At 37.7% G+C, this 26,960-nt stretch overlaps 2 protein-coding genes across 6 annotated transcripts in view; both read left to right on the top strand.

Annotated features, from left to right (window-relative positions):
* The window catches only part of LOC127856540 (uncharacterized protein CXorf38-like), a 298,342-nt gene that overhangs the window by 215,617 nt on the left and 55,765 nt on the right, over positions 1 to 26,960 (top strand). For 2 of the 5 annotated variants that reach the window (XM_052392800.1, XM_052392804.1), the window contains exons 2-3: positions 13,906 to 14,064; positions 16,109 to 16,355. The exons of the other annotated variants lie outside the window; for them this stretch is intronic. In XM_052392800.1, the coding sequence (XP_052248760.1) occupies positions 13,906 to 14,064; positions 16,109 to 16,355 (406 nt within the window). The remainder of the gene's footprint in view (positions 1 to 13,905; positions 14,065 to 16,108; positions 16,356 to 26,960) is intronic. 5 annotated transcript variants of the gene reach the window in all.
* The window catches only part of LOC127854575 (uncharacterized), a 320,519-nt gene that overhangs the window by 245,408 nt on the left and 48,151 nt on the right, over positions 1 to 26,960 (top strand). The gene's annotated exons all lie outside the window — the stretch shown is intronic.

Raw genomic sequence — 26,960 nt, 5'->3', positions numbered from 1 at the left:
AGATACCGTCCAACCATCGCATCCAAGAATCCCCCCTCCCCTCCCCCCCACCCGAATCCCCCCCTCCCTAAATTTTTTTTTTAAAGATCATCTCACAAATTACCACCACACCATCACACTATATCCCCCAACCCCCCCCCCCAATTTTTTTTTGAAACGGTTAAAAAACACAAATATTTATTTTTATTATTTTATGTTTGAAATACCGTCCAACCATCGCACCCAAGAATCCCCCCCCACCCCAACCCCACCATCCCCCCTCGATTTTTTTTTTGTTTTTGTTCGCATTTTTTGAAGATAAAGTAATAAATGTCCACACCCCCACACTATACACCCCTTTTCACTCTACCCCTCCCTCCTTTGTGATTGAAAATGCTAGTCCTTTCACCTTTAAAAAGAAAATAGATGAGCGGTCTGCACCCGCAAGGCGGTGCTCTTGTTGTAAACCGAGTCAGTCTGAGGATTTGGCTGTCTGCAATATCTGCCATTCGACAATTCTTGGTGGGATTTAGATTATGTTATATGGGTAAACGTTTTATACACAGTCATGCGATTATCGGCTTAAGCAACGTGCGACCAAGGGCTACGCTGTTCGCTATTAAAATACGCAAGGTTTCGTGGTCTCATTAGCGGATAGGATAGCTCATAACCAGACTGCGAAAATGCTCTGGCAGGTCTGTAGCTACGCTGTACAATATGGTACAAGACCAGTTTTCGCAAGTCGCGGGTCAATTAAATTAATGTGATTTATTATTTTTGTTTTCAAGTAAATAACTTATTATTTGTTAATACTGGTTGCGTAAAGGAATTTCTATTTTTAAATTAATGTTTGAAAGAACAAATGGACGATGTATATAAATGATTATAATGGTTTAATGTTATGACCATCATTTTGTTATTGTTCACGATGGTTGAAGTATGTTTTATGTAACGGTTGGTATACCAACTTCGAGTAATTTGAAATGTGGACACTTCTAGTTGGTAGGAGAACAATGTTTTGAATAACGATACAATCACTCAACATCGTGTAGTTTTCTGTCTGCAATCTAATCCAAAACCAAACTACAAATAAGTGTTTCGTGGAAAGAACAATTACTCAGTGTCCCATGACTTGCGGAAAATAATGTTGTTATTGTTTCGACAAGCGACGTTTTCCGTATTTTAGTACTCGCCCTACAAAATGGAAATGATAAATATGTATCTATAAAACTGGTCCGGAGTCCAAGCAGATTTTTATTCATTAAAAAAACTTTATATATATATATATATATATATATATATATATATATATATATATATATATATATATATATATATATATATATATATATATATATTTACATACAGAGAACTTTGTTTAGGCCATTCTCTCGATTATAAAGTATCCAAACTTGTTTCTCTTGAGATGTTTAAATGCAATAATAGTCGCATTGGACAAAGCATTACGTATGTTTTCCCCAAATTCAAAACGTGCATATGCGTTAAGAACACTCAGTAGGTATTGAATTGCGGGATATTTATTGTGCAACATTTCATTTTTGGGGATGATTTGAAGATATGAGTTGGACCCGACGTGCAGTTTGGGAACATGCATGTTTTAAATTGCTTTAAATGAAAGTAAAGTGAAGTAAATGTTTCTTCAATTGATAATCGTTTGCTTGCTTCAAATTATTCCGAACGTCACAAACTTAGTAAGCAGTGTTGTACATTTGTATTTCTCTTTTTCCATTTTGAAAACGGGGCCCGGGCCTCCGGATTTGGAAACATCACGTCGTTTAAACTAAAATTTACATTTATTAATTTAAAGTATTTAATAACAAACTTCAAAACATTCTTAAATCTTTGAAAAGGTCCCTTTGAAAAAGATATAATTTTCGCATTATTTGTTTTTATTGTCCGATGAACAAGAAATATTCAAATATATTTCCTTAAAGAACATTTTTGGGAGTTTGACAGCGTTGTGGTAGTCATTATACACTACTTAGTGCGACGATTGTGCATTTTCATCCTATAAACAAATCTACATGTACTTAGACAAGAATCTCTGAATAAACAACCATTGAACGTATCGGATGCGGATTTCTAAAGAGGGCGTTAACCCGAATGACTGAATATGAGTCGGCAAGTATCCGAACGAACAAGAGCTGTGTATTGCCCGATATCCGAGGATTATGGAAACCATTTTGATATTTACCTTAAATTTTCAAAGATTTTGGCATGTATTGGAGTTTGTCGTTAAATGCTTTATATTGATTAATGTTAACATTGGATCTAAAATCTCCATTAAAAAAAAAAACAAGAATAAAATTGAAGAAAAAAAGAGCCTCAAATGGGCTCGAACCACTGAGCGGAGTAAAAGTCTATCGCTTAGATCACTCGGCCATCCGTGCTCACACAATGAGTGGTGTATTTTATACTTAACATTAGCAAACCTCGTAGTATCACAAAATATAACGACAACAACAGAACTCTCCAAGTTATTTAATCATTTCGCGTTACAACGCTTTATAATTTTCAGGTTTATAAATCGCCAAAAGATGCATATAATTGATACTTTAGAGCGTGGTAAATGTTCAGTATAACTGCTTCATCACAAATATCATAACTACAACGACAATTTGAGAATCTGAAACATTTTTTTAATTTTGTCCATTTACCAAAACGTGAAAAGGCCCCTTTAAATTCTGTAAGAAAAATGTTTTAACTATGTGCAGCTAAGTATCGGTACATAGGCATGTGTTTTTGTTATAGTGAAAGAATACAAATGTGTACTCTATCCTTTACAAAAAATCAGCTTATAAGAATGATCCTTACAAAGTTTCTGAAATTTAGTTATAACATATATATTTATTCAATTTCTTGATATTTTTCATACCAGATATAACAAGTGACACATGGGCGCATCATTTAATATCATATGAGCAGTACAATGCCAAAATGTAATACTGTTTAACAATTGCTTTTTACATGTATATGGACCTCGTTCTCGGAAAACCAGAGGATGTGCGTAAAGTGTCGTCCCAGATAAGACCGTGAAGTCCGCTCACGCTTATCATGGACGACGATTTCCGCTTTGGCTGGATTTTCGTTTAGAATAGACATCCTTTTTAATGAAGAATCATTAACAACGGAAAGTGTCGTTCTTTATTAACCTGTGCGGACTTCACAGGCTTATCTGGTAAGATACTTTAAACACGTGAATTAAGCCCAGTTTTCTCAGAGCGCGGCTAGTATATGTACGAACCGCGTATAGCAGTCGCAAATTTCAAGTATCACTTGACAATTAAGCTAAGAATATGGGCGTAAATAGTACATCGTCCGGGACGCACAAGGTTGTTTCGTGAATCACGCTGACAAGCCAGTTTTGACTACGATCTTCGACTGGCAAGTCTACCAATCATAACCGTGCAAAGTGACGTACGTGCACAATCGTGATTCATCGACTATCTCCGGAATCCTCCGTAAGATAGGCAGATTTAAGCAATAAATCGTCTGCTGATCCAGAGTGGTACGTTCAAAGCAAACGTTTGACAAGTTTAGCAACCTTTCAATATTTTAAGAGCTTAGGAGCGAAATTGGTTGGAGTATGGAGACATATTTTTCGGCGTAAGCTGTATTAAGCCAGCCTTTCACCCTGACTTGACCTTTGTAAGTGTCCAATAATACTCAAATAAAATTTCCTGCGGCTAGGTACGAATGAATACACTTCATTTATTCCATTGGCTGATTTGAGTATAACACCAGAACATTGGAAACATATCCGCGTCTTTGTAACACTGTTTTACTGCATGAAACAATTTTATCTCTAATGAAAAGGCTCAATAGATAGAACAGTTTTACAATCAATTTTCGACATAAATACAGTTTGCGCGTTCACCTTTTATTTTCAGAGATATACCAGCGCAAAAGCGTTTATACTAAAGGCTATGTTGTCATATTTAGTACTTACTTGCATTGCATTTCAACCCGCGAGGATTCGGGTCAATTCGCGGCCATTTGTGAAAGTCAGAGTTTATACAGTTCATCACCGGAGTTCGCAGAAGGGGGTGCGATCATTGTGTTACACCGGTCTTACTGACAATAACGTAGTGACTGTAATGCATTGCATTCCAATCCGCAAGGTATCAAGGTCAGTTTGCGGTCAGTTGCAGAAATCTTTATATAAACGCCGTCTCGTAAACTTTGTGCACTTGAAGTCTTGATCAGAAAGATACTAAATAAAGATATTCGGCGATATTATTGTGGTATGTCAATCATCGATTTTTAATATGGTTTCAACATTTGCATGATAAGAACCAATTTTGATAAAATTAATTAGAAATATTTATCCATTTAGACCAGTTTATTAAGCATGAGCACAATAATTCACTATACTATAATTATGCAATTAAATAAGATTCGAGTATTGCCGGCTGACCTATATGCACTCGTTTATTTTCATGTTTCTTGTGTTTTTCTATTCTGTAAATATAGATATCTGAGTAATAATATCACATAAAGCAAAATAAGCCACGAAATTTGGCGCAACACCCCGTAATTGATTTGCTTATGATGTAGCTAAGAACTGCGCAGAAAAAAGGCATCCGCTACTTTTTATCTCATAGAGATAACTTTTGATCGTTCATAAACATCGACCACAATCAACGCCGTATATCTTTTTTAAAGATATTTCTTGTTATATTTGACGAGAAAAAAGTATGTTTTTTAATATATTCTGCTTAATTATACCGATTTGTTATGGGTTGAGAACGTATACATGTACTGAATGATGTATCGCATGCATTTGCTTGTTAAATGACTGTGTTGACGTGAATATCCGACATCGCGAAGTTATCATCTATTTAAAATAAGTGTCTGCGTAATAATTATTCAATAGAGTTCTTAATGTTGATTTATGTGCGACTTTTAAAACTGATGATTGTAATTCAGCGTTTGGTATTGCTATATATGTTCTTAATGCAAATGCATATTAGAGGTGTAAGAAACCATTATAACCAGCTGTGAATGACACATACTGAAGTGAATATCTTGGATGAATAGGACTCGTTAAGGCAAGTTTATTTAAAAATAATAATAATGACTATAACAGCGACTGTCAATCATTATTACACCCTTACTGGTGTATACGGAATAGCTTGCTCAACGACCGTCCGAGAGTACGCATCACTGAAGTCTTTTGTTTAAAATCCTATGGGATTCAAATTTTACACGCCACCTGATTGGAATATACTCTTGGAACAATCGACAATCGTAACGTTCATTTTACTATATAAACTGAAGCACTTTCATTGTCTGAAAAATTAGACTATGTTTATTGTTGCGCGGTAGGCGGTGCTTATAATAAAACAAAAAGTTTCACATTGTTTTTATAATGCATATAATCACATTACAGCTAGTAACAAGGTAGAACAAGTAACATCCAATGTATTAAATACAGAATACACAGGGAATCTTACAAATGTAATAAGCAAACAAGCTAGTCGCATCTTTTCATAATTACACAATTTTAAAGGGTAAAAGTAACAATATCGCGGCCAATTTGTTAGGTTGAGGTGTCTCACAGTGTGAGGTGCGGGTCAAATCGATTGATAGTCCATGTGCAAAGGTGTCAGTTATTAGTTTTCACCTGGTGCTGTTATGTATGTTTTCGCTTAGAGTTTAGTTATAAATCGATGTTTATTGTCTTTGGTGAAATGAGCGTGTAATTCACCTGTCAGTTGTGCGTGACTTATTGTTGTTAAGCGGTTCTACATTATCGACGCGCAAACGATATAAACTATTGAACTATTTGCGCTTTTTTTTTTCGTGCGAATCCTATGCGGTTCCACATTATAGGCGCGCAAACGATTAAAATTATTGGCGCTCTTTTCGTGCGAACCCGATCTATTTGTGAATGTATTTGAAGAGCGATCATTCCCAATGCAATTAACATTCTATAAGAATATTTAGTAGCCGAGTTACGATACTCTCACGTATGTTAAATATCAATTGCAAATGTTCGAGTAAACTGTCAATAAACTTTGTTGTAGAAAGTTTTACAAATACAATCCAAAACTTTATGAACCGTTGTTTTTTAAAGTATCGTTCAATGTTAACAGTTAGATAAAACACGTTGATTGGTTCGATATCAGAATAATTAAGAATATGCATAATAATTGTTAATCATGTGTTAAGTCATATACATCCTAGAATAATCGCCAAGACCGTAGCATCAGTTCGGTGCGTAAGGACCGCGTGCTACTTTCTTCTGTCTTCATTCCTTACTTACTTTCATTTTTAAAACCATTTTTTCTATCCTTAAAAAGAATTCTATTCTCCTACGCAAGATGTAGTTTTAAAAACGGAAATCCAAATATAAACTCTACAAATCGGTATAAAGTACGAACATGTCAACCTAGATTCTATACTCCAAAACGGTATGATATTTGCAAAAGTTAAAGTTATTACTCGCCGGGCTGCCCAAATCAGAATAAAAACTTAATATATATTTATATATCTGAAAAATACGTAACGTAGGCTTTCTAATTATAAATAATTTGCCAGATTCGGCCGAGAAATGAAACTATAATTTAAAAAAAGACGTGAGTGGGTACATCAAAATGTATAACCTCGGCGCTTCGATGTACGCTAATTATAAAAGATATTTGCCTATACGGTTATGTTTCATCAGTGCCATCTAGAGTCCGTGAATAACCGAAGGATTCGTCTTCTTCGTGTGTCGTATGAATAGATATCGTTGCAGGAAATTAAAATGATTCGTAAAACAAAATTGTGTCTTTGTGTCGTATGAACGAATCTGCACTAAAACTAAATTTAGATTCACATCGTACATGCATGCTGGTGATTTCGACTTTACAGACATTTTCCATTTCAGAATTAAATATCTGGCGTATTTTTCATGTTTCGACACATGTTCTTCTTCACTTATTTTTATTTATATTGAAATATATGTTTAATAAGTTTTACACATTAATTTTATATAAATTCATTAATATTTGACAAAATCGTGCATACATACTAAAACCTCTAAGCGATTTAAATCGGTTTAACGTATGGATAAAGCAATGAAACTGTGATCGTCGCCATCTTTGTACCGGATTGCCGAATTTCGAATTTCAGATTTCGAAGTCATTTTTTTGCCAATTCCAAATGTGCCGAATATTTATTATCTTGGTTATTGACAATGTATCCTACTTTGCGGAATGCATATTTCTGATTCCCATGTTGCCGAATTATTCACGAAAAAAGGTGAATCACGTCGGTTCGCGGTGATTCGCGCTGATTGCATTACAGCGAGATACATCGCGCGACGGTCACCGTGGAATCGCCGAGACATCACTCAAATTTTCTTGTCGCTCGGAATCACCGCGATTTGCCACGTTGCATAAATCGCTGTGATGCGAGAATCGCTGCAAAAATTACGGGCTGTGTAGTGTATGTTTATAATTTGCCTTTATTTTCTGGAAACGCTCCATATAAATATGTGTTCAATCAGATGAGTATAATCTCACATTCTAAACTGTTAAGCTCACCTGAGCTCAAGGTGTTTATAGGAATCTTCGAAATTAAATTTCCTTGCCAGCAACTTCAGAAATTTTACTTGCTGAAACACGTTATTTGTTAGTTTTTCTTATACCAAACAAATCCTCAACCAATAATAATTTACAACTTAACTCCCTACAATAATAAAATATATGTTTCTCAATACAACATTAGTAAACATAACAAACTTCAATCGCAGTCTCTGTATAATGTTTTTGAGGAGGTTTTCCAGGTAAAGCCTCGTCAACAAACCTTTAAAATGTAATAAATTTGTTGACATTGAGGAAAACAAGAGGCGTAACACATTATTAAATTATTTAATTGATTCATGTGTTATCACTGGAAAGTCTAATCCCAAAAGCTGATCGGAGCCGAATGTGATCAATAGGGCAGGCAATGTGGGAAATTACTACAATCTCAAGGGAAAAGGCTCAATTTTGGTTCAATATTTCGAATCCATCTTAAAAAAATTCAAGTTTACCTCAAGAAAGAATTGACTCCGGAAAGCCGAACTGGAGAACGACTGTATTTTAAATGTGCCTGTGGATAAAAGAAGGCCTCGCAATTGACCATTTACATTTTAAGAACTCCAGACAATAATAAAAAGTAAGATTATCTCCGTAATGGGCTCAAGTAGAATAAATAATTTTATGTTCCAACACCTGAAATCCATAATTCTAAGCATCTGACTAAACTCATTCAATCTAGTATTGATTTTAGACACAGCCACGACAATTCCCCTCCTAAACGCATTAAAGCCAAACACCAACCAAAATCATACCGCCCAATAAAGTCTTACCTAACGTGCAGTAAAATTACTTGAAACGTAGGTTAAAAGATATTTGAACAGTTAAAGAAATCGAATAACAGCTTACACCATTTCTGGTATTGCTTTAGGAAAAGGTGCTTCACTGTAGATCAGCTAGCCACCGTACAGCATAACATAAATTTCTGCTTAAAATCACAGGTAAAAACAGAATGGGAAATATTTTGGACACACAGGTAGCTTTTTCGTTCAGTGGTTGTATATGTGTGATATCTGCATATCGTTGTTAGCTAAACACTAAACATAATACATCCTTAATTATCAGTCAATACGAACAACGCCAACCATTTTATGCAACAACAATAATTGTGTGTTATAGTTGACATGGCGTGTGATTTTGAAAAGATTTTGAAAGGATCAGCTTGATGCTAAATCCCTTAAAGTGGCTTTTTTCAAAAACGTAGCCCATTGCGGATTACGTATGTGATCACTTATATAAACACGTTTTCATGGTTTCATAGCATGTACATGTACCTAACAGATTAAAATGATTGATCGTTTCTACAACATGCGGAAACGACATTTTCATATCGTGTTAATCATTACTTCGAGATTGAATGCTTAGTAAGATGCATATAAAATTGCTGACAAAATTTTCAAACGCAGCAGCTGTCAAATATCAAAGCTGCTGACATGAAAATATCATTTTAATAAAATTATGTGTGTAATTTAAAAATGCAAACACAAACATTTACGGTATTAAATTGTGTTGCTAATGTAATGGAGTGTACGCGGGGTTTTACAGGCACTCTGTAATAAAATGACATGCTTTATTTTTCAGTTGATATTATTCTTTCAACTGAATACATGAGTTTGGTAAAATATACCAATTCACTTGTAGATGACAAATATTTTTTTACCAACATACATTTTTTATAAATGATATGTCTTATGTTTCAGTTAATTTTATTCTTTGAACAGACGATCTACGTTTTGTAAAAAATACTTATTTAATTATAGGAGAAATAAAGCAACCAAAACAATAACAAGGTCAGAGGATGCTCATGGACAAGAATATGACAACGTGCCATAATACTATCTACTCTTTGGTTGTTCGCAAACTAACTCTCTACTGAATGGTTCATGTAGTCTCGTGGGGATGGCTGCCAACACCAACATCTTCACCGAAAAGCAGACCAATAACTGGTTCAAAGCGTACATTGCCCTCAATTGGACAAAGGAAGGATTGACTGACTTTGTTGTGACGGAATTAATTAACGTCCAAAAAACAGTTGGAAGTAGTTGTGGACAATGCTTTATTCAAAACCTTATACCGTGCCCAACTCAGGACGTGTGTAAAAAGAGGAAACGAACTAACTGTTCTTTCCACAATTCACTGCAATACAAGTCATGCCAAACATGTACTAAAGTGAAACAAAATATCACATCGTTACACAGATTTAATAAGCCTAGTTGGGCAAACACTAAAGCTGAAAGATGGGCAATAGATCCGTGGGAAATTGGCAAATGCTACCTCCCACGGGATGGATATAGCAGCGTATCTTCTGTGCAGGCATCTGACTTTAATGGTGTGATAAGCATCATGTTGAACTGCACTCATTTTCAGACATGCGTCTCCACCGCATGTCTATCACCGCCTCCTCCTGATAAGCAATGCCCGCTAGAAAAGGTAATCTCTAAATGCACCATTCTAATAGAATGAATATAAGTGTCAATTTTCAAAGTTTGGTTTGTTAACAGAATTTTCATATGTATTATTCTATGTGTTATGACACGATTTAAGTCATGCAATTAATTATCCCCCGCCAGTAGCGAAGGGATATTGTTTTGGCGTTGTCCGGCCGTCCATCCGTCCGTCCGGCACGTTTGTGTCCGGAGCCATATCTTGGAAGTGCTTTGGCAGATTTCATTGAAACTTTGTATGAGTATATATTTGCATAAGAGGATGATGCACGCCAAATGGCATTGTACACCATCTGTTAAAAACAGAGTTATGGCCCTTTGTATCTTGAAAAAATGCGTTTCACTATAGGCATTTTTGTGTCCGGAGCCATATCTTGGAAGTGCTTTGGCGGATTTCATTGAAACTTGGTATGAGTATATATATGCATAAGAGGATGATGCATGCCAAAGGGCATTGTATACCATTTGGTAAAAACAGAGTTACGGCCCTTTGTATCTTGAAAAAATGCTTTTTACTATAGGCACTTTTGTGTCCGGAGCCATATCTTGGAAGTGCTTTGGCGGATTTCATTGAAACTTGGTATGAGTATATATCCCCCGCCAGAGGCGGAGGGATATTGTTTTGGGGTTGTCCCGCTGTCCGTCCGTCACTTTTGTGTCCGGAGACATATCTTGGTAGTGCTTTGGCGTATTTCATTGAAACTTCGTATGCGTATATATATGCATAAGAGCATGATTCACGCCAAATGGCATTGTACACCATCTGTTAAAACCAGAGTTATGGCCCTTTGTATCTTGAAAAAATGCTTTTTACTATAGGCACTTTTGTGTCCGGAGCCATATCTTGGAGGTGCTTTAGCGGATTTAATTGAAACTTGGTATGAGTATATATTTCCCGCCAGAGGCCAGAGGCGGAGGGATATTGTTTTGGCAATGTCCGGCTGTCCGACCGTCTGTCACTTTTGTGTCCGGAGCCATATCTTGAAGTGCTTTGGCGGATTTCATTGAAACTTGGTATGAGCATATATACAGTACACTCCACGCGTTTTCCCCAATTTCCCTCCTTACTCCGCGGGGATTGACCTGGAGGGAGATCAAGAAAATCCCGCGATACGCGGCGTTTGCATGATTTTGGACGCTGCGGTTAACGATCGGCAAAACTGATAAGCCGACGCGGCGGCCCTCGGCGTTAGCAACGCGGGGGAAACTCCGCGTTTTACGAGATAACGATCAATTTAACTTTGTTTGACTTCCTGATTTTCAAATAAAATTACATGTATTACAAGTATATATATATATTTATTTATATATATATAATTTACCATTAACACAACAACCAAGATAGATCGATCCCCATGTGGTTGTAGAAGTAGTTGTATAGAAAACTCGTTGATTTACGACAAACAAAACGTCATCTTTAAACTGATACTTACCAATTAATATAATCACAGTTTGCAACATTGTTTTTATTTTGATAATTTAATCCAAGGTTTTCATGTAAGCAGGTGTTTTTTCTATACTGAACATTTACACAAATGACCAAGGACCCTAAACGTCTCGCAAATCTTTGTGGATTGACAGTTTGACGTTATCAAAGAAAATCCGCTTCCTGTCTGAAGGCATAACTTACTCAAGTAAACACGTTCAACGAATGCATAAGGAATGGTTTTAATTGTCGGAACAAAGTCGATTCTCTGCTCGCTAATGCATTTATTTTCTCTTTGTAGGTAGGTTATTCCATTTATTGCTTAAAGAAGATGGTAACTATTGAGTTGATAGTTACATTAAATATTCACAGTTGTATTTCAATTGCGTTGACATTCAAAACAATGTTTACCAGTAATTATGGACCAAATCGGCAGAGTGACATTCACACATGTTAATCCCTTTTGTCAAAACACCGCAGACAGCAGTCTACACAATAGGTCAGTAGACAAGCTTTGCGTGTTTTCATAACGTCGAACACGTAATCCAGTTCCGCCCAGATGTCATCTTTAATTAGTTTACAGTACAATTACTGTTAAAATAATAACGATAAAGATTCGGCGTGCTCGATTTGAAATTATTTTGGAGGAAATATCAACTTATTCGCGATATAATTTTGTTAAAAAATACCAAAGAAGCTTTTAACCGAAATCAACAGAATTAAGTGTTCTCTGCGCAACAAAGTTTGTATCAAAAAATCAATACACGCACGCTTTGCAGGAGTATACCTTGACCTTGTACTTTGCAGCATAATTTTCGCGCGCTTTTGTCGGGAAATATACATGATGACTGTATATTGGAAGCGTTTGTAAACGTGGTGTTAACATTTAAAATCGTAGTGTGTTTCGGATTACTTATTATTATTCTCATTTGGAAATTTTACGGAACATTTTTCCTTATAAACTTTAAACGATCACCTGGCGTATTATTTCATATTGTAGACGTACCTGTGAATTAAAACATATATTAATTTTCTATACAATTTTCTTTTTTATACATGTGCTACAGTATTTAAACAATTTATTATAACAATGTTTTTATTGTTTGGCATGCCCAGTAGCACACTGCTAACGCGGCGTTGCGCGGCGGTCATTGATTAGAACGGAAATTGTCTTCATTTACCAAGTACATGTAGGCTAAAGTAATACACGCCGTGGGAATTCGCTAACGCGGCGTAACGCCGAGCGTTTTATCGAGTTCACCTCGCTCTTCCAATGCCGCGTGAACACTCGCTAGCAGAAAAAACGCCAAGGGGGCGCGTTTTTTGGGGGAAAACGCTTGGAGTGTACTGTATGGATAAGAGGATGAAGCACGCCAAATGGCAATGTACACCATCTGTAAATAACGGAGTTATGGCCCTTGGTATCTTGAAAAAATACTTTTTACTATAAGGTTATAGCATCTCTATTTACCCATTCAGCCCTAGCGTCGTATAAATGCATCCAATTTATCTACAGAGTGGAGTTTGTAGCGTCATTTATAAATGCGTCTAATAATCTAAAGTGTGAATTCCTAGCGTCGTAAATATACGACAACATGGATGTATCTCTGAATGCCTAATGACTTAAAAATACGTCTGTTTAATTTGGTACTAAAAATATAGTTATTTATTTGCAGTTAGTTTTCCAACGTAAGGAAATTGTTGTAACAAATACTTTCTCAATCTGAAAATTAATTTTGCTTGACTATTTGTGGTCAACAAATGTGAAAATAAGACAAAAAATATAAATACATTGCAAGTACATGTACTGTCAACTCATGTTTTTTCTAATAAGGATATTTATTTGCATTCAATTTAATTTTATAAAGTTCTAATATAAAAATAATAAGATGTTTTCAAATTTTGGTTGTTTTCTTTGTTAATTAATTGAATAAAATTACTTTTTATTGAAACATAAATGTGCTTACTATAAACTATTGATGTTTGTTTTTTGTTATAAACAATATCTTATGATTGTTTTTATGTCTATAAATAATTAGTTTTATTTTATAACATTCTTATATTATTTTTATATTTGTTAAAGCAGTTTTTATTTGTAAAATGTGAATATTTAAAAAAAAAAATTGGATACATTATTTTGGAAATAATCAAATGTTTCTGTTTGGATTTAATAAGTTAAGCAAGATTTAGAAATTTGGATTGCCACACCCAACTTCATCCTCACTTTCCATGATTTCATTTGTAACGCCACGTCCGATTTGCACCCATCCTCAAACAAAGCATATGCTGCGGGGGATATCAATTCTACGAATTTGCTTGTTCTCATTGTATGAATTATACAAGTATTATTTAAAAGTCTTTGTATATTTAAGCATTTTTACTATCACATGTCATCACTTCGACGCTGGCAGAACATGCGTGTGAAGGTTTACCTCAATACTTCTTCTCTTGGTCCTTTTCTCTATAGGTCCGTCAAATAGGCAGAGATGTACGCCACACTGCCAACTGCAAGGTTACAGATGCTGATCTGCAGTACTTCTTCCTGACACTGTCCACCTTACTGTCTGATTCGGTCTGCTTAGTGCATGATCCCTCAGCAACAAAAGCGCGCAGGAAACTCAGTGATGTAAATTGATTGTGTTTGTGTTGTTTGTCGCTATTTAAACAAGTATATAATATAAAGAATGTATGTACAGAGCAATTGTTTACAGGAATATTTTAACAAAGATATATTAATGCAAAAAGTGAGTCTTTGTCACATACCAATAGATATTTGTATTTTATCTTGATATTGAAACATTTTAAGACCAGTATGCTATTAACAAACGCTTTTAGTGGGCGGGAAACATAATAACTTCATAACAGAACAGACGAATGTCCAGATAATGAAATACTGCAGTATATTTGAGAAAAATATCATATCAAACAGTTAATGTAAAATGGTTTGATTTTTTTATTGCACAGGTGTTTGGTTGTGTCATTAGAAAATAGCGCTTGAAATCTTTTTAGCTCACCTAAGCACAATGTGCTAGTGGTGAGCTTTTGTGATCGCTTTTTGACTGTCGTGCGTTGTGCGGCGTCAACATTTGTCTTGTTAATACTCTAGAGGCCACATTTATTGTCTGATCTCATGAAATTTGGTCAGACGATTTGTCTCAACGATATCTTGGACGAGTTCGAAAATGGTTGTGGTTGCTTTTAAAAGATGGCCTCCAGGGGGCGGGGCTTTTTTCCTTATATGGCAATAGTAAAACCTTGGTAACACTCTAGAGATCACATTTGCTGTCCGATCATCATGAAACTTGGTCAGAAGATTTTTTCTAATGATATCTTGGACGAGTTTGAAAACGGTTCCAGTTGGTTGTAAAACCTAGACGCCATGGGGAGGGGCATTTTTCCTTATATGGCTTTAGTAAAACCATGTTAACTCTCTTCAAACCACATTTATTGCCTAATGATCATAAAACTTGGTCACAATATTTGTCCCAATGATATTTTTGACGAGTTCGAAAATGGTTTCAGTTTGTTAAAAACATTGCTGCCAAGGGGCGGTGCATTTTTCTTTATAAGGCTTGTTAACACTCTTAAAACCACATTTATTGTCCGATCATCGTGAAACTTGGTCACAAGATTTGTCCCAATTATAACTTGAACGAGTTTGACAATGGTTGCAGTTGTTTGAAAAGCATTGAAAATCTTTTTTCCTTATATGGCTATAGTAAAACCATGTTAACACCCTAGAGTCAACATTTATGGTTCGATCTTCATGAACCTTGGTAAAAAAATGCGTCCCAACGACATCTTGATTAAGTTCCAAAATAAAATGATTCTGGTCTGTTGAAAAATATTGCCACCAGGGGGCAGGGCATTTCGCCTGATATGGCTACAAATGGCTATAGTGTAACTTTTTTAACACTTTCAAAGTCACATTTATTGTCTCATCTTCATGAAACTTGGTAAGAACATTTTTTTTAATGATATCGTGAACGAGTTCGAAATGGTTCCGGTTTCTTGAAAAAAATGCCTCAATGGGGCGTGCATTTTTCCTTATATCGCTACATATTACTTTTGTTAAACCTTGTTAACACTCCAGGGGCCACATTTATTGTCTGATCTTAATGAAACTTGGTCAGAAGAGTTGTCCTTATAAATCTTGTAATTACTTTTGGTTGGATGAAAAACATAGCCGCCATGGGGCGTGGCATTTTCTCTTATATGTTAATGGCTATAGTAAAAACTCGTTAACACTCTTAAAGTCACATTAATTGTCCAATCTTTAAACAATTAGTCAGATCATTTGTTTTAATACTATATTGGATCAGTTCAAAAATAGTTCCTGTCTGTTGATAAACATCGTTGCCAGTGCTTGGGGAATTTATCCTAATATGGCTATAGTAAAACCTATTTTACACTCTACAAGTTACATGTAGAGTTCTCTCTGCATGAAACTTGGTCAGAACAATTTTTCTAATGATATCTTGGGGCTGCACTGAGCAAGTCAGTTCCTTTGTATCTAAGGTGAGCGACTTTGGGCCTTGCAGGTCCTCTTCTTAATGAAAATATAAACACTAGTTCTGTTAAATAAAATCACAGACTATATAATACTTTAATTAGATATATTATGAGAATCTGTTTTGATGTAAGTCTACAAACGCAAATAATTTATGTAGTTGCAGAATGATCGTATTTCACTTGACGATTTGGGCAAGCTGGTAATAGAAGCCAATCAGATCCTCACACAGGCAAAACGTTTTTCTGAAGAGGCTGAAAGGACTCTGAAAGAAGGTCTGGATGCTTTAGAGGATAAAATTCAGGCCGGAGAACAAAGCATTGAAAACAAGACACAAGAAAGTATCAACCGCATAAAGCAAGCAGCGAATGAAAAAGAGCTAGACGAATACGATCGAGGCATAGCAGGTTTGTCTTTATAATAAATTGTGGTTATAACCTATTTGCACACTAGGAAAACAATTTACTACCAAGCTGACAAATCAGTTCAACTTATGAAGAAACTGTATGTGTTATGTTGATAACAACCGTACTTCTAAGACAAATATCCTACTATTAAATCGAATATATCAGTTATACTGACATAGACATCCAACTGTTGTATCAGACATATAATTTTTGAAGACCATTCTTCATGTTGCAGTGTCTTACACAAACACCATGCTGCGTGTCTGAAACATCAGTTATACTGACTCAAACACCATGCTGCAGTGTCTGAAAGATCAGTCATACCGACACAAACTAATTAACTTGTTTTTAAGAAAATTTCTGACTCTGCGAATAAAATTGTGACATTCAAAGATGCAGCAGTAGTATTTTCCCATTGTTTATATTGACACCGGAAGTAGGTAAACCGTCCCGCACGAACGACAACTCTGTTAAGACGGAATTATGAAAATCCGGAATACATGATTTGTTTTTAGCTCATATGAGCACAACGTGCTCATGGTGAGCTATTGTGATAGCCTTTTGTCCGTCGTGCGTCGTCAACATTTTCCTTGTCAACACTCTAGAGGCCATATTTATTGTCCAATCTTCATGAAACTTACTCAGAACATGTGTCCCAATAATATCTTGGACAAGTGCGAAAATGGTTCCGGTTGATTGAAAAACATGGCCGCCAGGGGGGCGTGGCAGTTTGCTATAGTAAAACCTTGTTAACACTCTAGAAGTCACATTTATTGTCCGATCTTCATGAAACTTTGTCAGAACATGTGTCCCAATAATATCTTGGACGAGTTTGAAAATGGTTCCGGTTGGTTGAAAAACATGGCCGCCAGGGGGCGTGGCAGTTTTCCTTATATGGCTATAGTAAAACCTTGTTAACACTCTAGAATTCACATTTTTAGTCCAATCTTCATGAAAATTTGTTAGAATATGTGTGCCAGTAATATCTTGGACGAGTTCGAAAATGGTTCCGGTTGGTTGAAAAACATGGCCGCCAGGGGACGTGGCAGTTTTCCTTATATGGCTATAGTAAAACCTTGTTAACACTCTAGAATTCACATTTTTAGTCCAATCTTCATGAAAATTTGTTAGAATATGTGTGCCAGTAATATCTTGGACGAGTTCGAAAATGGTTCCGGTTGGTTGAAAAACATGGCCGCCAGGGGACGTGGCAGTTTTCCTTATATGGCTATAGTAAAACCATGTTAACACTCTAGAAGTCATATTTTTAGTCCAATCTTTATGAAACTTGGTCAAAACATATGTCCCAATAATATCTTGGAAGAGTTCGAAAATGGTTCCAGTTGAATGAATACATCGCCACCATGGGAGGGGGCAGTTTTCCTTATATGGCTTTACTGTATGGTAAAACCTTGTCAACACTCTAGAAGTCACATTTATTGTTTGATCTTCATAAAACTTTGTCAGAACATGTGTCCCAATAATATCTTGGACGAGTTCGAAAATGGTTCCGGTTGGTTGAAAAACATGGCCGCCAGGGGGCGTGGCAGTTTTCCTTAAATGGCTATAGTAAAACCTTGTTAACACTCTAGAAGTCACATTTTTAGTCCAATCTTCATGAAACTTTGTCAGAAGATGTGCTCCAATAATATCTTGGAAGAGTTCCAAAATGGTTACGGTTGGTTGAAAAACATGGCCGCCAGGGGGCTTGGCAGTTTTCCTTATATGGCTATAGTAAAACCTTGTTAACACTCTAGAAGTCACATTTTTAGTCCAATCTTCATGAAACTTGGTCAAACATGTGTCCCAATAATATCTTGGACGAGTTCGAAAATGGTTCCAGTTGAATGAAAAACATGGCCACCATGGGGCGGGGCACTTTTCCTTATTGGCTTTACTGTATTGTAAAACCTTGTTAACACTCTAGAAGTCACATTTGTGGTCCAATGCTCATGAAACTTGGTCAGAATATTTGGACTAATAATATCTGGGCTAAGTTCAAAATGGTTGAGATCAGTTAAAAAAACATGGTTGCAAGGGGGCGTGGCATTTTTCCTTAAATGGCTATTTACTACAAAACCTTGTTAACACTCTAGAAGTCACATTTATTATCCAATCTTTATGAAACTTGATCTGAACATTTGTTCTAACAATGGCTTGAGTGAGTTTGAAAATGGTTATGGTTTGTTGAAAAACATGGCCGCCAGGGGGGGGGGGCAGTTGTCCTTATATGGCTTGAGTGAAAACTTGTTGACACTATATTAGCCACATTTATTGGCCAATCTTCATGAAACTTGGTCAGACCATTTGTCCCAATAAAATTTTGCCAGAGAATGAAGCTGGGTCATATGAGGGTTAAAAACTAGGCCACAAGGTCAAATATAAAAAAAACATGTTAAAAGTCACAATTTTGGTCCAAAAAAATCTTCATAAATCAGCTTGCATTTTTTTCAGAACAGTCTAGTTCCTTTGGCTTTCAGGTGAGCGCCTTAGGGCCTGATGGCCCTCTTGTTTTGGATGTTCTTTATGCGTATAAATTCAGGCATAAGCACAATCTATACAGATGTTCTTATTATTGTTAACCATTTATAAAACAATATTTTTGGTAGATTATTACATTGACTTTCCTTAAAGTAGACAAACGTTTTAATTCGAAAGGATTTTACTTGAGAATAAACTATCCACCTTCAATTTGCCAGGGGAGATAATTACTGCGACGAGATTGACTAACTCTTCTCAGCAGTTATCTCTCTTATTGATAAACGGTACCACTGCTATCACATGTTAAATTTATAGGGTGTTTTTAATTTTATTTAAAGTAAAAAAGAGTAATATTAAAGATAGCCTCCCCTTCAATTTAATTGGATTCCGAATAGAAATATATCAATAAAACCATACATAATTAACTGACTTATCCGTTCGGATTTATGAGCCGCGCGTAACAAAAAACTGCATCAGAGTATTTGCATTATTTAAAGGCAGTTTTTAATGTTTCCCTAGTAACTCAAATCCTCTTTGTACATAAGCAATTTAACTGCAAACACAATAATTAAATTTATAGAGATGATTGTTTGCCAACCTTATCCCCCTAAATGAAATACAGACAAGTTTAGGATTCGCGCTAGTCGTCCGGCTCCCCGATCAGACGGTCAATTAAATCTGTCTGTCTGTCTGTCTGTCTGTCTGTCAGCCTGCCTGCCTGCCTGCCAGCCCGCCCGTTCGCCCGCCCGCCCGCCCGTCCGTCTGTATGCCTGTCTCTCAGTCAGTCAGTCAGTCAGCCCGTCCGTTCGTCCATCAGGCAGTCAGTCGGTCAGTCAGTCAGTAGGTCTGTATGTCTGTCTGTGTGTATGTCTGTCTGTGTGTGTGTCTGTCTGTGTGTGCGTGTCCGTACGTACGTGTGTAGATGTATGTACATGTATGTACTTATGCAGACTTGTATGTCAAAATTCCGTGAAACTGCAACTGTTACGTTTTTCATATTCGATGTGCCCAATCGTATGATGTTCGTCTGATCAGCTTGTTCAAATCATGCCTCTGGGGTAGAAATCGACCATCCTTTGGGGTTGCTGTTTTTTAAGATGTTTATAGTAAACTCTTGTATTTGTTGTAATTAGTTTTCATACCTTATCAAATATGTGTCACACAGATAAAAAAAAATAAAACTACAGTAATCACACACACACATCACAAAGTCAAGACAAAACAAATAGGTTTTGACATACCTTAAGAGATTGACATAAGGCCCTTTGGCCCTGTTGTTGTTTCCTTCATTTCCATCCGTCATTCCGTGCGTTAGTCTTTCTGTATGTGCGTATTGTTGTTTGTCCGTCCTGCCAACGCCCTTTTTATTGTCTGTTTTGCCGTCCATCTCTCCTTCCAATCGCCCGCCTTCCATCCCGGCCGTCCGCCCGCCCCAAACCCTCCCTCCCGACCGTCCACCCGTCCGTCGGTCAGACTGTCCGTCATTCTGTCCCATGAACCTGATTGCACGTGTCTCATTGAGTTTGCCCTCGGTGTCTTACGCATACAAATAAAACGAGTGTATTCAGTTAAACTATTTACGTCGTCTTTACGATGTATCTGTGTTTTAGAGGATCTGAGAACAACGTGCTCATTGTGAATTTTTGTGATCACATTTTGTCTGTCGTTCGTCGTGTGTCGTCAAAGTAACCTTAGAAATACCCTATAGACCCCATTTATATTTTATTTCCCAGTTTTCATGAAACTTAAAAAAAACATTTGACCAAATGATATCCCGGCCGTGTTCAAAAGTGGATCAAATGGGTCAAAAGTTAACTATGTAAAATTTCAAAAATTTATATATAAACACTCTAATATACGACATTTTTACAATCTTCATGACTTTCTCAGATTGTTTGTTCTAATGATATTTTGTCTGAGTTGGAAATTGCTTACAGTTCTTGAAAAGGCGGCGGGGCCAATTTCTTTGTATGCCTATGGTAAACCGGTGTGAGCACGCTGGGCACATTTTGTCAAATCTTATTGAACGTAACTCATAATATGTGTTCTTATTATATACCGGTTCGAAAATGGCTCTGGTCAATTTAAAAACATGGGCGCCGGGAGGGGGCAGGGTAGTTTTCTTCATATGTCTATAGTGAAACCGTGCGTCATTTATCAAATATTGCGCCCAATTTCATGAAACGTTCTCAGAATATATGTTCTAATAACAACTCGGCTTAGTTCGAAAACTGTTTCAGTCCTTTGGAAAATTCCCCCACCGCGATGTTTTAGTTTTCCTGTAACCCATTTATGCCTAGTGGACTCTCCCATCCTTCTAAATTGGATCAATTTATTTTCAAACTTAGGGACGTCTAGTATATTTATTTCTATATTTTGAATATTACTTACTGAAATTCCGTAAAGCAAACAGCGCAGACCCTGACGAGACGCCGCATCATTCGGCGTCTCATCTGGGTCTACGCTGTTTGCAAAGTCCTTTTTTCTAAACGCTAGACATTAATGGGTTAAATAATTTCCTTAAATTGCTATAGTGAAACCATATGAATAATCTTTACGTCACAATTTGGTCCAATCTTCTTGAAACCTTCTTAGAACATTGTTTTAATGATATCTCGGCCGAGTTTAAGAATGGATCAGGTCATGAACGTTAAAACAATAATGAGGGAATTATGCTTTAAATATCAAAATTCCTTCTCTTTTGTTGCTGTAAAGTGATTAAAGTTTGGTTATAGATATCTCAACCTTAAATGTACCGGAAACTATAATTACAAGTCAGGTTTTTTTTTTACTAAGAAAGTGACGCCGATAATCGGCGTCTTCCCCTACCAGAATGTTTCCCCTAAAACTACCATTTCCCCTCCAAAAATATAATTTTTCACCAAAATATAATATTTTACCCTCAAAGAAATGTTTTTTTCTTTCTTTTGGGAAGTCGACACTTATCCTATTTGTACCATGTACAACGATCTCGCTCTCTCTCTCTCCCGACGAACACTCAAATCTGGGAATCCCAGTGATTCTATATATAGCTCTTAAATTACGTCATGGAAACCGGGCAACTAATCGTATTAATCATGTGACTATTTTACTGGATTCCGGTCTTGCGCGAGAAGGGTGATTCGTCAATAAATTACCGGAAACCAGTCGAGTTTTCATCCGGGTTATGTGAAAGCCAAGATGGGTATAAACGTTAAAACAGAAAAAAAGTCTCACAATTGGCGTTCATACACGAACAAAATAAAACGTTCGGACTCGGAAAATATTAATTGCGTTGACGCATTTTTTAAGAATGAATCATCAAAAACCGTTGAAACCCAGCAGGATTCGGAGGTACATGTAATCAACATCGATTAATACTCTCGGATTATTGTGAAAGTGAAAGTAGACAATCGGCAGCTGCCGCACCTTTCCCTTCCAATACTGTAGCAGATCTAAATCGTCAACCCATTCATCATGAAATTGAAATCACAATATTGAAATCGTTCCCCGGCCCCAGTTGAAAACATTTCCCATTATTAGATCTACCCCTGCAACTTTATTTAGGACTTTGACTTTAATATCATAGTTGTTCATGTGTTTAAGAACAAAAAGGTCAGAGACATGTCTCTTTTTCTAAAAAAAAACCTGAAGTCTGTAGGCGAGTTATAGACATTGAAATGAACAGTTTTTATTTTTTCCCCAAATATGTCTTTTTCGCGCTCGATTTTCCCCTTTTACCCAGCGTCCAGCGTCTTCCCCTTTTTCTAAAAAAAACCCCTGCAAGTACAGAATTCCTTCTCTTTTGTTACTGTGAAATGATTATTGTTAGGTTATTGATATTGAAACTTTAAATGTACCGCGAACAATAATTAAAAGTGGTAAATTTTAACCCACATTAACCTTTACTGACAGCACTCTGTGATGCAAATCATTAACTAAAATGCTTTAAATGCAGTTTTTAATACACACTGGCTAACTCGGTTGCTAGAGCGCTGAACCACATATACCATGGTCGGTGGGCTCGATTCTTGGCACGGAAACATTACTTATTTAGGGATTGGTCAATACGTTATTTATTTGGTCATTGCAAACTAAAATATGCCTGGTATAACCAGTATCCCTTGTGACGGAGATTCCCTTTGCCACACATGATAGTATTATAATATGAAACACCAACAAACTGTTCACCTTTTATTTAACATTTTGTAATCCCATGATTCCAATTTAATACAATCTTAATCAATGAAGTACAAAACGCAGTATATACCAGTATACAAAACAATGCAGTCATTTGATGCAGGCGACTTATATAAATCTCGTGCATCACATGAATGCATGTAATACTATCAAACTTTAGCTTTGCACCTCATATAGGATCCCAAATAATTCATCAGAATGCTAATTTGACCAAGTTCCACACTATTCAACACAATTAATCGCTATTACGTAAAATTCACGACATCCCTGGTGCCAAAACAAATTTAATATATTGAGTATTTTGTGAATTGTATACCTTGTATGTAAAATGCCAATTAAAACTTTGTAATTTACTTGATTGTCTTATGTCACCTCAACCCAACATATGCCTACTAAAAGCTTTAGTCCGACCACATTCATTGTCAAATCTTCATGAAACTTGGCCAGATAATTGTTCCCAATACAATCTCGGGTGAATTCGAACCGGAATCACGCTCGGTCAAAATTTTGTTCAACATAATATTAAGTGAAACAACTTTTTAACACTCTAGAATTCACATATTCGTCAAATCTTCATCGAATTTGGCCAGAGTATATTTCTTGTTGTATATAGGCTAAGTTCGCAAATGGTTCCAGTCCGTTAAAAATCATGACGTCCAGTTGTGGGACAGTTTCCCTTATATAGATATTGTAAACCATTTTAACACTTTAACACAAGTTACATGTGTGGTCCAATCATAATAAACATTCCTCAAAACATGTGTTCTAATGATATTTCGCATGTGTTCCAAAATGATTTTCGTTCGTTGAAACAAATTTTCACCATGTGGTTTGCCAGCTGTTTTAATAGCTTAATTACGTTACCTGCTATCATATGCTACTCACCCCGAAGGATCGTAAATCATCCGGAATCTTTCTGTCCAAAGAATCCCACACTTTTCATAAACCCGTCGTTCAGGTCAGAACAGTCACATAGTGCCGTGTAGCCGTATAACCAAAACGGGATATTACCCAGAATCACTCTTATTCCAATAAACAATATGAAAATATTAGACGAAGAGCGGGGTGGGAGGTGGGACTTACCGATAGCAGGTAAAATTGTTGGAAAATTGGGAGCTGAGAGAACGCCGTTCCATAGGTCTGGCTAACCAGCTAGATCTCATCGCAGCCACAGCCTCAGACTTGGTTTGGGAGCTCTCTGATTCAATCCCAGAGGAGCTCGGTGCCTTGTTGATACATCTTTCACGTACTACGCAGTGTTTATCTCACAATGCTGCGTCGTCTATGTCTGAGATGTTAAGGCTTCGGAGAGACCTCATCCTCTCTTCCTCTCTTCCTTGCGCAATAATTTCCTTTTGGAAACAGGCGTTAACTCCCTTCGAACTGCTCCACTAACAGCAGATTCTCTTTTCGGAGGGAGGACACAGTCGGCACTTACTGCTGATCGTGAAGATCAGATACATGCCTCCTTAGCTAGGAGCAACTCTGGCCAGCGCCCTGTGGTTTTTAAGCGCCCTGTTTCTAAGCCCCCAGGAGCCCCACCGGCCAAGAACGCTAAAAGGGACAGATTCCCTACTAAGCGTCCGTCTGCTCCACGTCAGCCCACAAATAGGCATTCTTTTCAGAACAGAACATCTTCCTATCGGAAGCCTTCTGTAAACCAAAATTGGAGTAAGGGCAAACCCAATGCGGACAAGAAGTCATTTAATCCTTCTTCCAGCAAGGGTGGACCTCCAAAAGGTCAGCCCTAGGTCATACCCCTTTCTACCGCCACAACCTCTGATGCCGGAGGTACCAGTCGGGGCCAGACTTATGCACTTCGCAAATCGATGGCTCCAAATAACTTCGGACGCGCGGGTTCATTCTCTTGTCACACATGGCCTCACTTTTCAATTCGAAAAAAGGCACCCACTCTCTCGCGTCTCAATAGATCTGGTATCTCCGCATCCACAACTTCCAGACTCCATTCTCGGACTCCTGGAAAAACAGGCGGTAGAAAGGGTTCACGACCCTTGTTCTCCAGGATTTTACAGTCGCCTTTTCCTTGTTCAAAAGAAAAGCGGCTCCTGGAGACCAGTCATAGACTTAAAAGTGTTCAACACGTTTCTAGTCAAACCTACTTTCAAGATGGAGACTCCTGCCTTCATTCGGCGCTCCATCAAACCCATGCACTGGGGGGTTTCCTTGGACCTGGAAGATGCATTCTTCCATGTTCATTCATCCCAACTACCGGAAGTACCTGCGCTTCTCCTTTCGAGGCCAGGTCTACCAGTTTCGGGCGATGCCCTTTGGATTGGCCACAGCTCCACGAGTTTTCACCAAACTCATGGACGCAGTGGGCGCACACCTCCGATTACACGGGGTTCAACTGCTTCAGTATTTCGACGATTTGCTCTTACACCAGCTCGATCGTCGACTGCTTCTGCTACATCTAGAGTTCTCTTGGAAGGAGCTCCTCTCTTTAGGACTCCTTCTCAATGTAGCTAAGTAAGACCTCATTCCCTCTCAGGATTTCATATTTGTGGGAATGAATTTTCTGACCCACATCAATCGGGTCAGGGTCTCACCGCAACGTGTATCAGACCTCCTTTTGAAGGTCAGATGGGTGCTGTCCCAATCTCATATCACAGCTCAAGATTTCCTCTCACTCAACGGTATCCTGAGCTCTGTAGCAGACTTCGTGCAATTGGGACGTCTCTTCCTACGTCCTCTTCAGCACTATCTCTCAGCTCGATGGAAATGGTCTCCAGACAATCTGCTAACACAAATTCCCATCTTTCCGTCCTTAGTCCCCCGACTTCAATGGTGGCTAGACGAGGAGACCCTGTTGGCAGGAGTACTGCTTCTTTCCCCGCAACCTTCTTTAAATCTCATAACGGATGCGAGCATGGAAGGTTGGGGCGCTCACCTGGAACCCCGCAGCCTGACATTATCAGGATTGTGGTCTCCTCAGGAGTCTCTCCTGCACATAAACAATCTCGAAATGCGAGCAGTCTTTCTAGCTGTTTCTCAATTCCAATCACATCTTCGGGACTCCTGTGTGATGGTATCGACAGACAACCCATCAGTCGTGGCTTACATCCAGAAACAGGGCGGTACACACTCTCACTCCCTGTATCTGGAAACAATGAACTTACTTGTTCTTTGCAAGAGCCTAAACGTCTCTCTCTTGTCCAAACACATACCAGGTCGTCTCAACGCCCTGGCGGACGGTTTGTCTCGCAAACACCAGTTACTTCCATCGGAGTGGACACTTCATCAGGAAGTGGCCAACCAGATATTCCTCACATTCGGTTATCCACTGGTCGACCTGATTGCGACCAGAGACAACCACAGACTTCCTCTTTATGTGAGTCCAGTGTACGAACCAGCAGCGTGGGCGGTAGACGCACTTTCGTTCGATTGGGATCAACTGGACGCTTACGCTTATCCCCAACCCTTCTAATTCCCCAAATCTTAGGGAAAATCAGTGTGAGCTCTTGCCGGATCCTCCTGATAGCCCTTTGGTGGCCCAGGAGATCCTGGTTCAACGACCTTTTCGGTCTCCTGTGCGAATTTCCCAGGGAACTCCCGCACAGGTCAGATCTCCTATCTCAGAAGAAAGGCAGACTTCACTTGGATCCAGACATGTTCCACTTACACGTCTGGCCGTTATCAGGCAATCCCTGCAGAAGAAACGCTTTTCTGTCAGGGCTTCAACGCTCGTTGCCTCTGCAAGGAGAAAGTCCACCAGAGCAGTCTATGATGCTCGCTGGAAACTCTTCTCTAATTGGTGTGTTCGAGGGAAAATTGATCCCCTCAATCCCTCTGCTAGACGCATAGCGGATTTTCTAATCTATCTCTTTGATGATAAGAAACTTTCTCTTAGCTCCATCAAAGGATACAGATCTGTGCTTTCGCATACCTTGGCTTTTCGTAAGTCATCACAAGTCTGTGCTTACCCAG

This window comes from Dreissena polymorpha, chromosome 13, assembly GCF_020536995.1.
Source record: "Dreissena polymorpha isolate Duluth1 chromosome 13, UMN_Dpol_1.0, whole genome shotgun sequence".
Taxonomy (NCBI): domain Eukaryota; kingdom Metazoa; phylum Mollusca; class Bivalvia; order Myida; family Dreissenidae; genus Dreissena; species Dreissena polymorpha.
The sequence above is the reverse complement of the archived record's forward strand: the minus strand, read 5'-3'. Positions and strand labels throughout refer to the sequence as shown.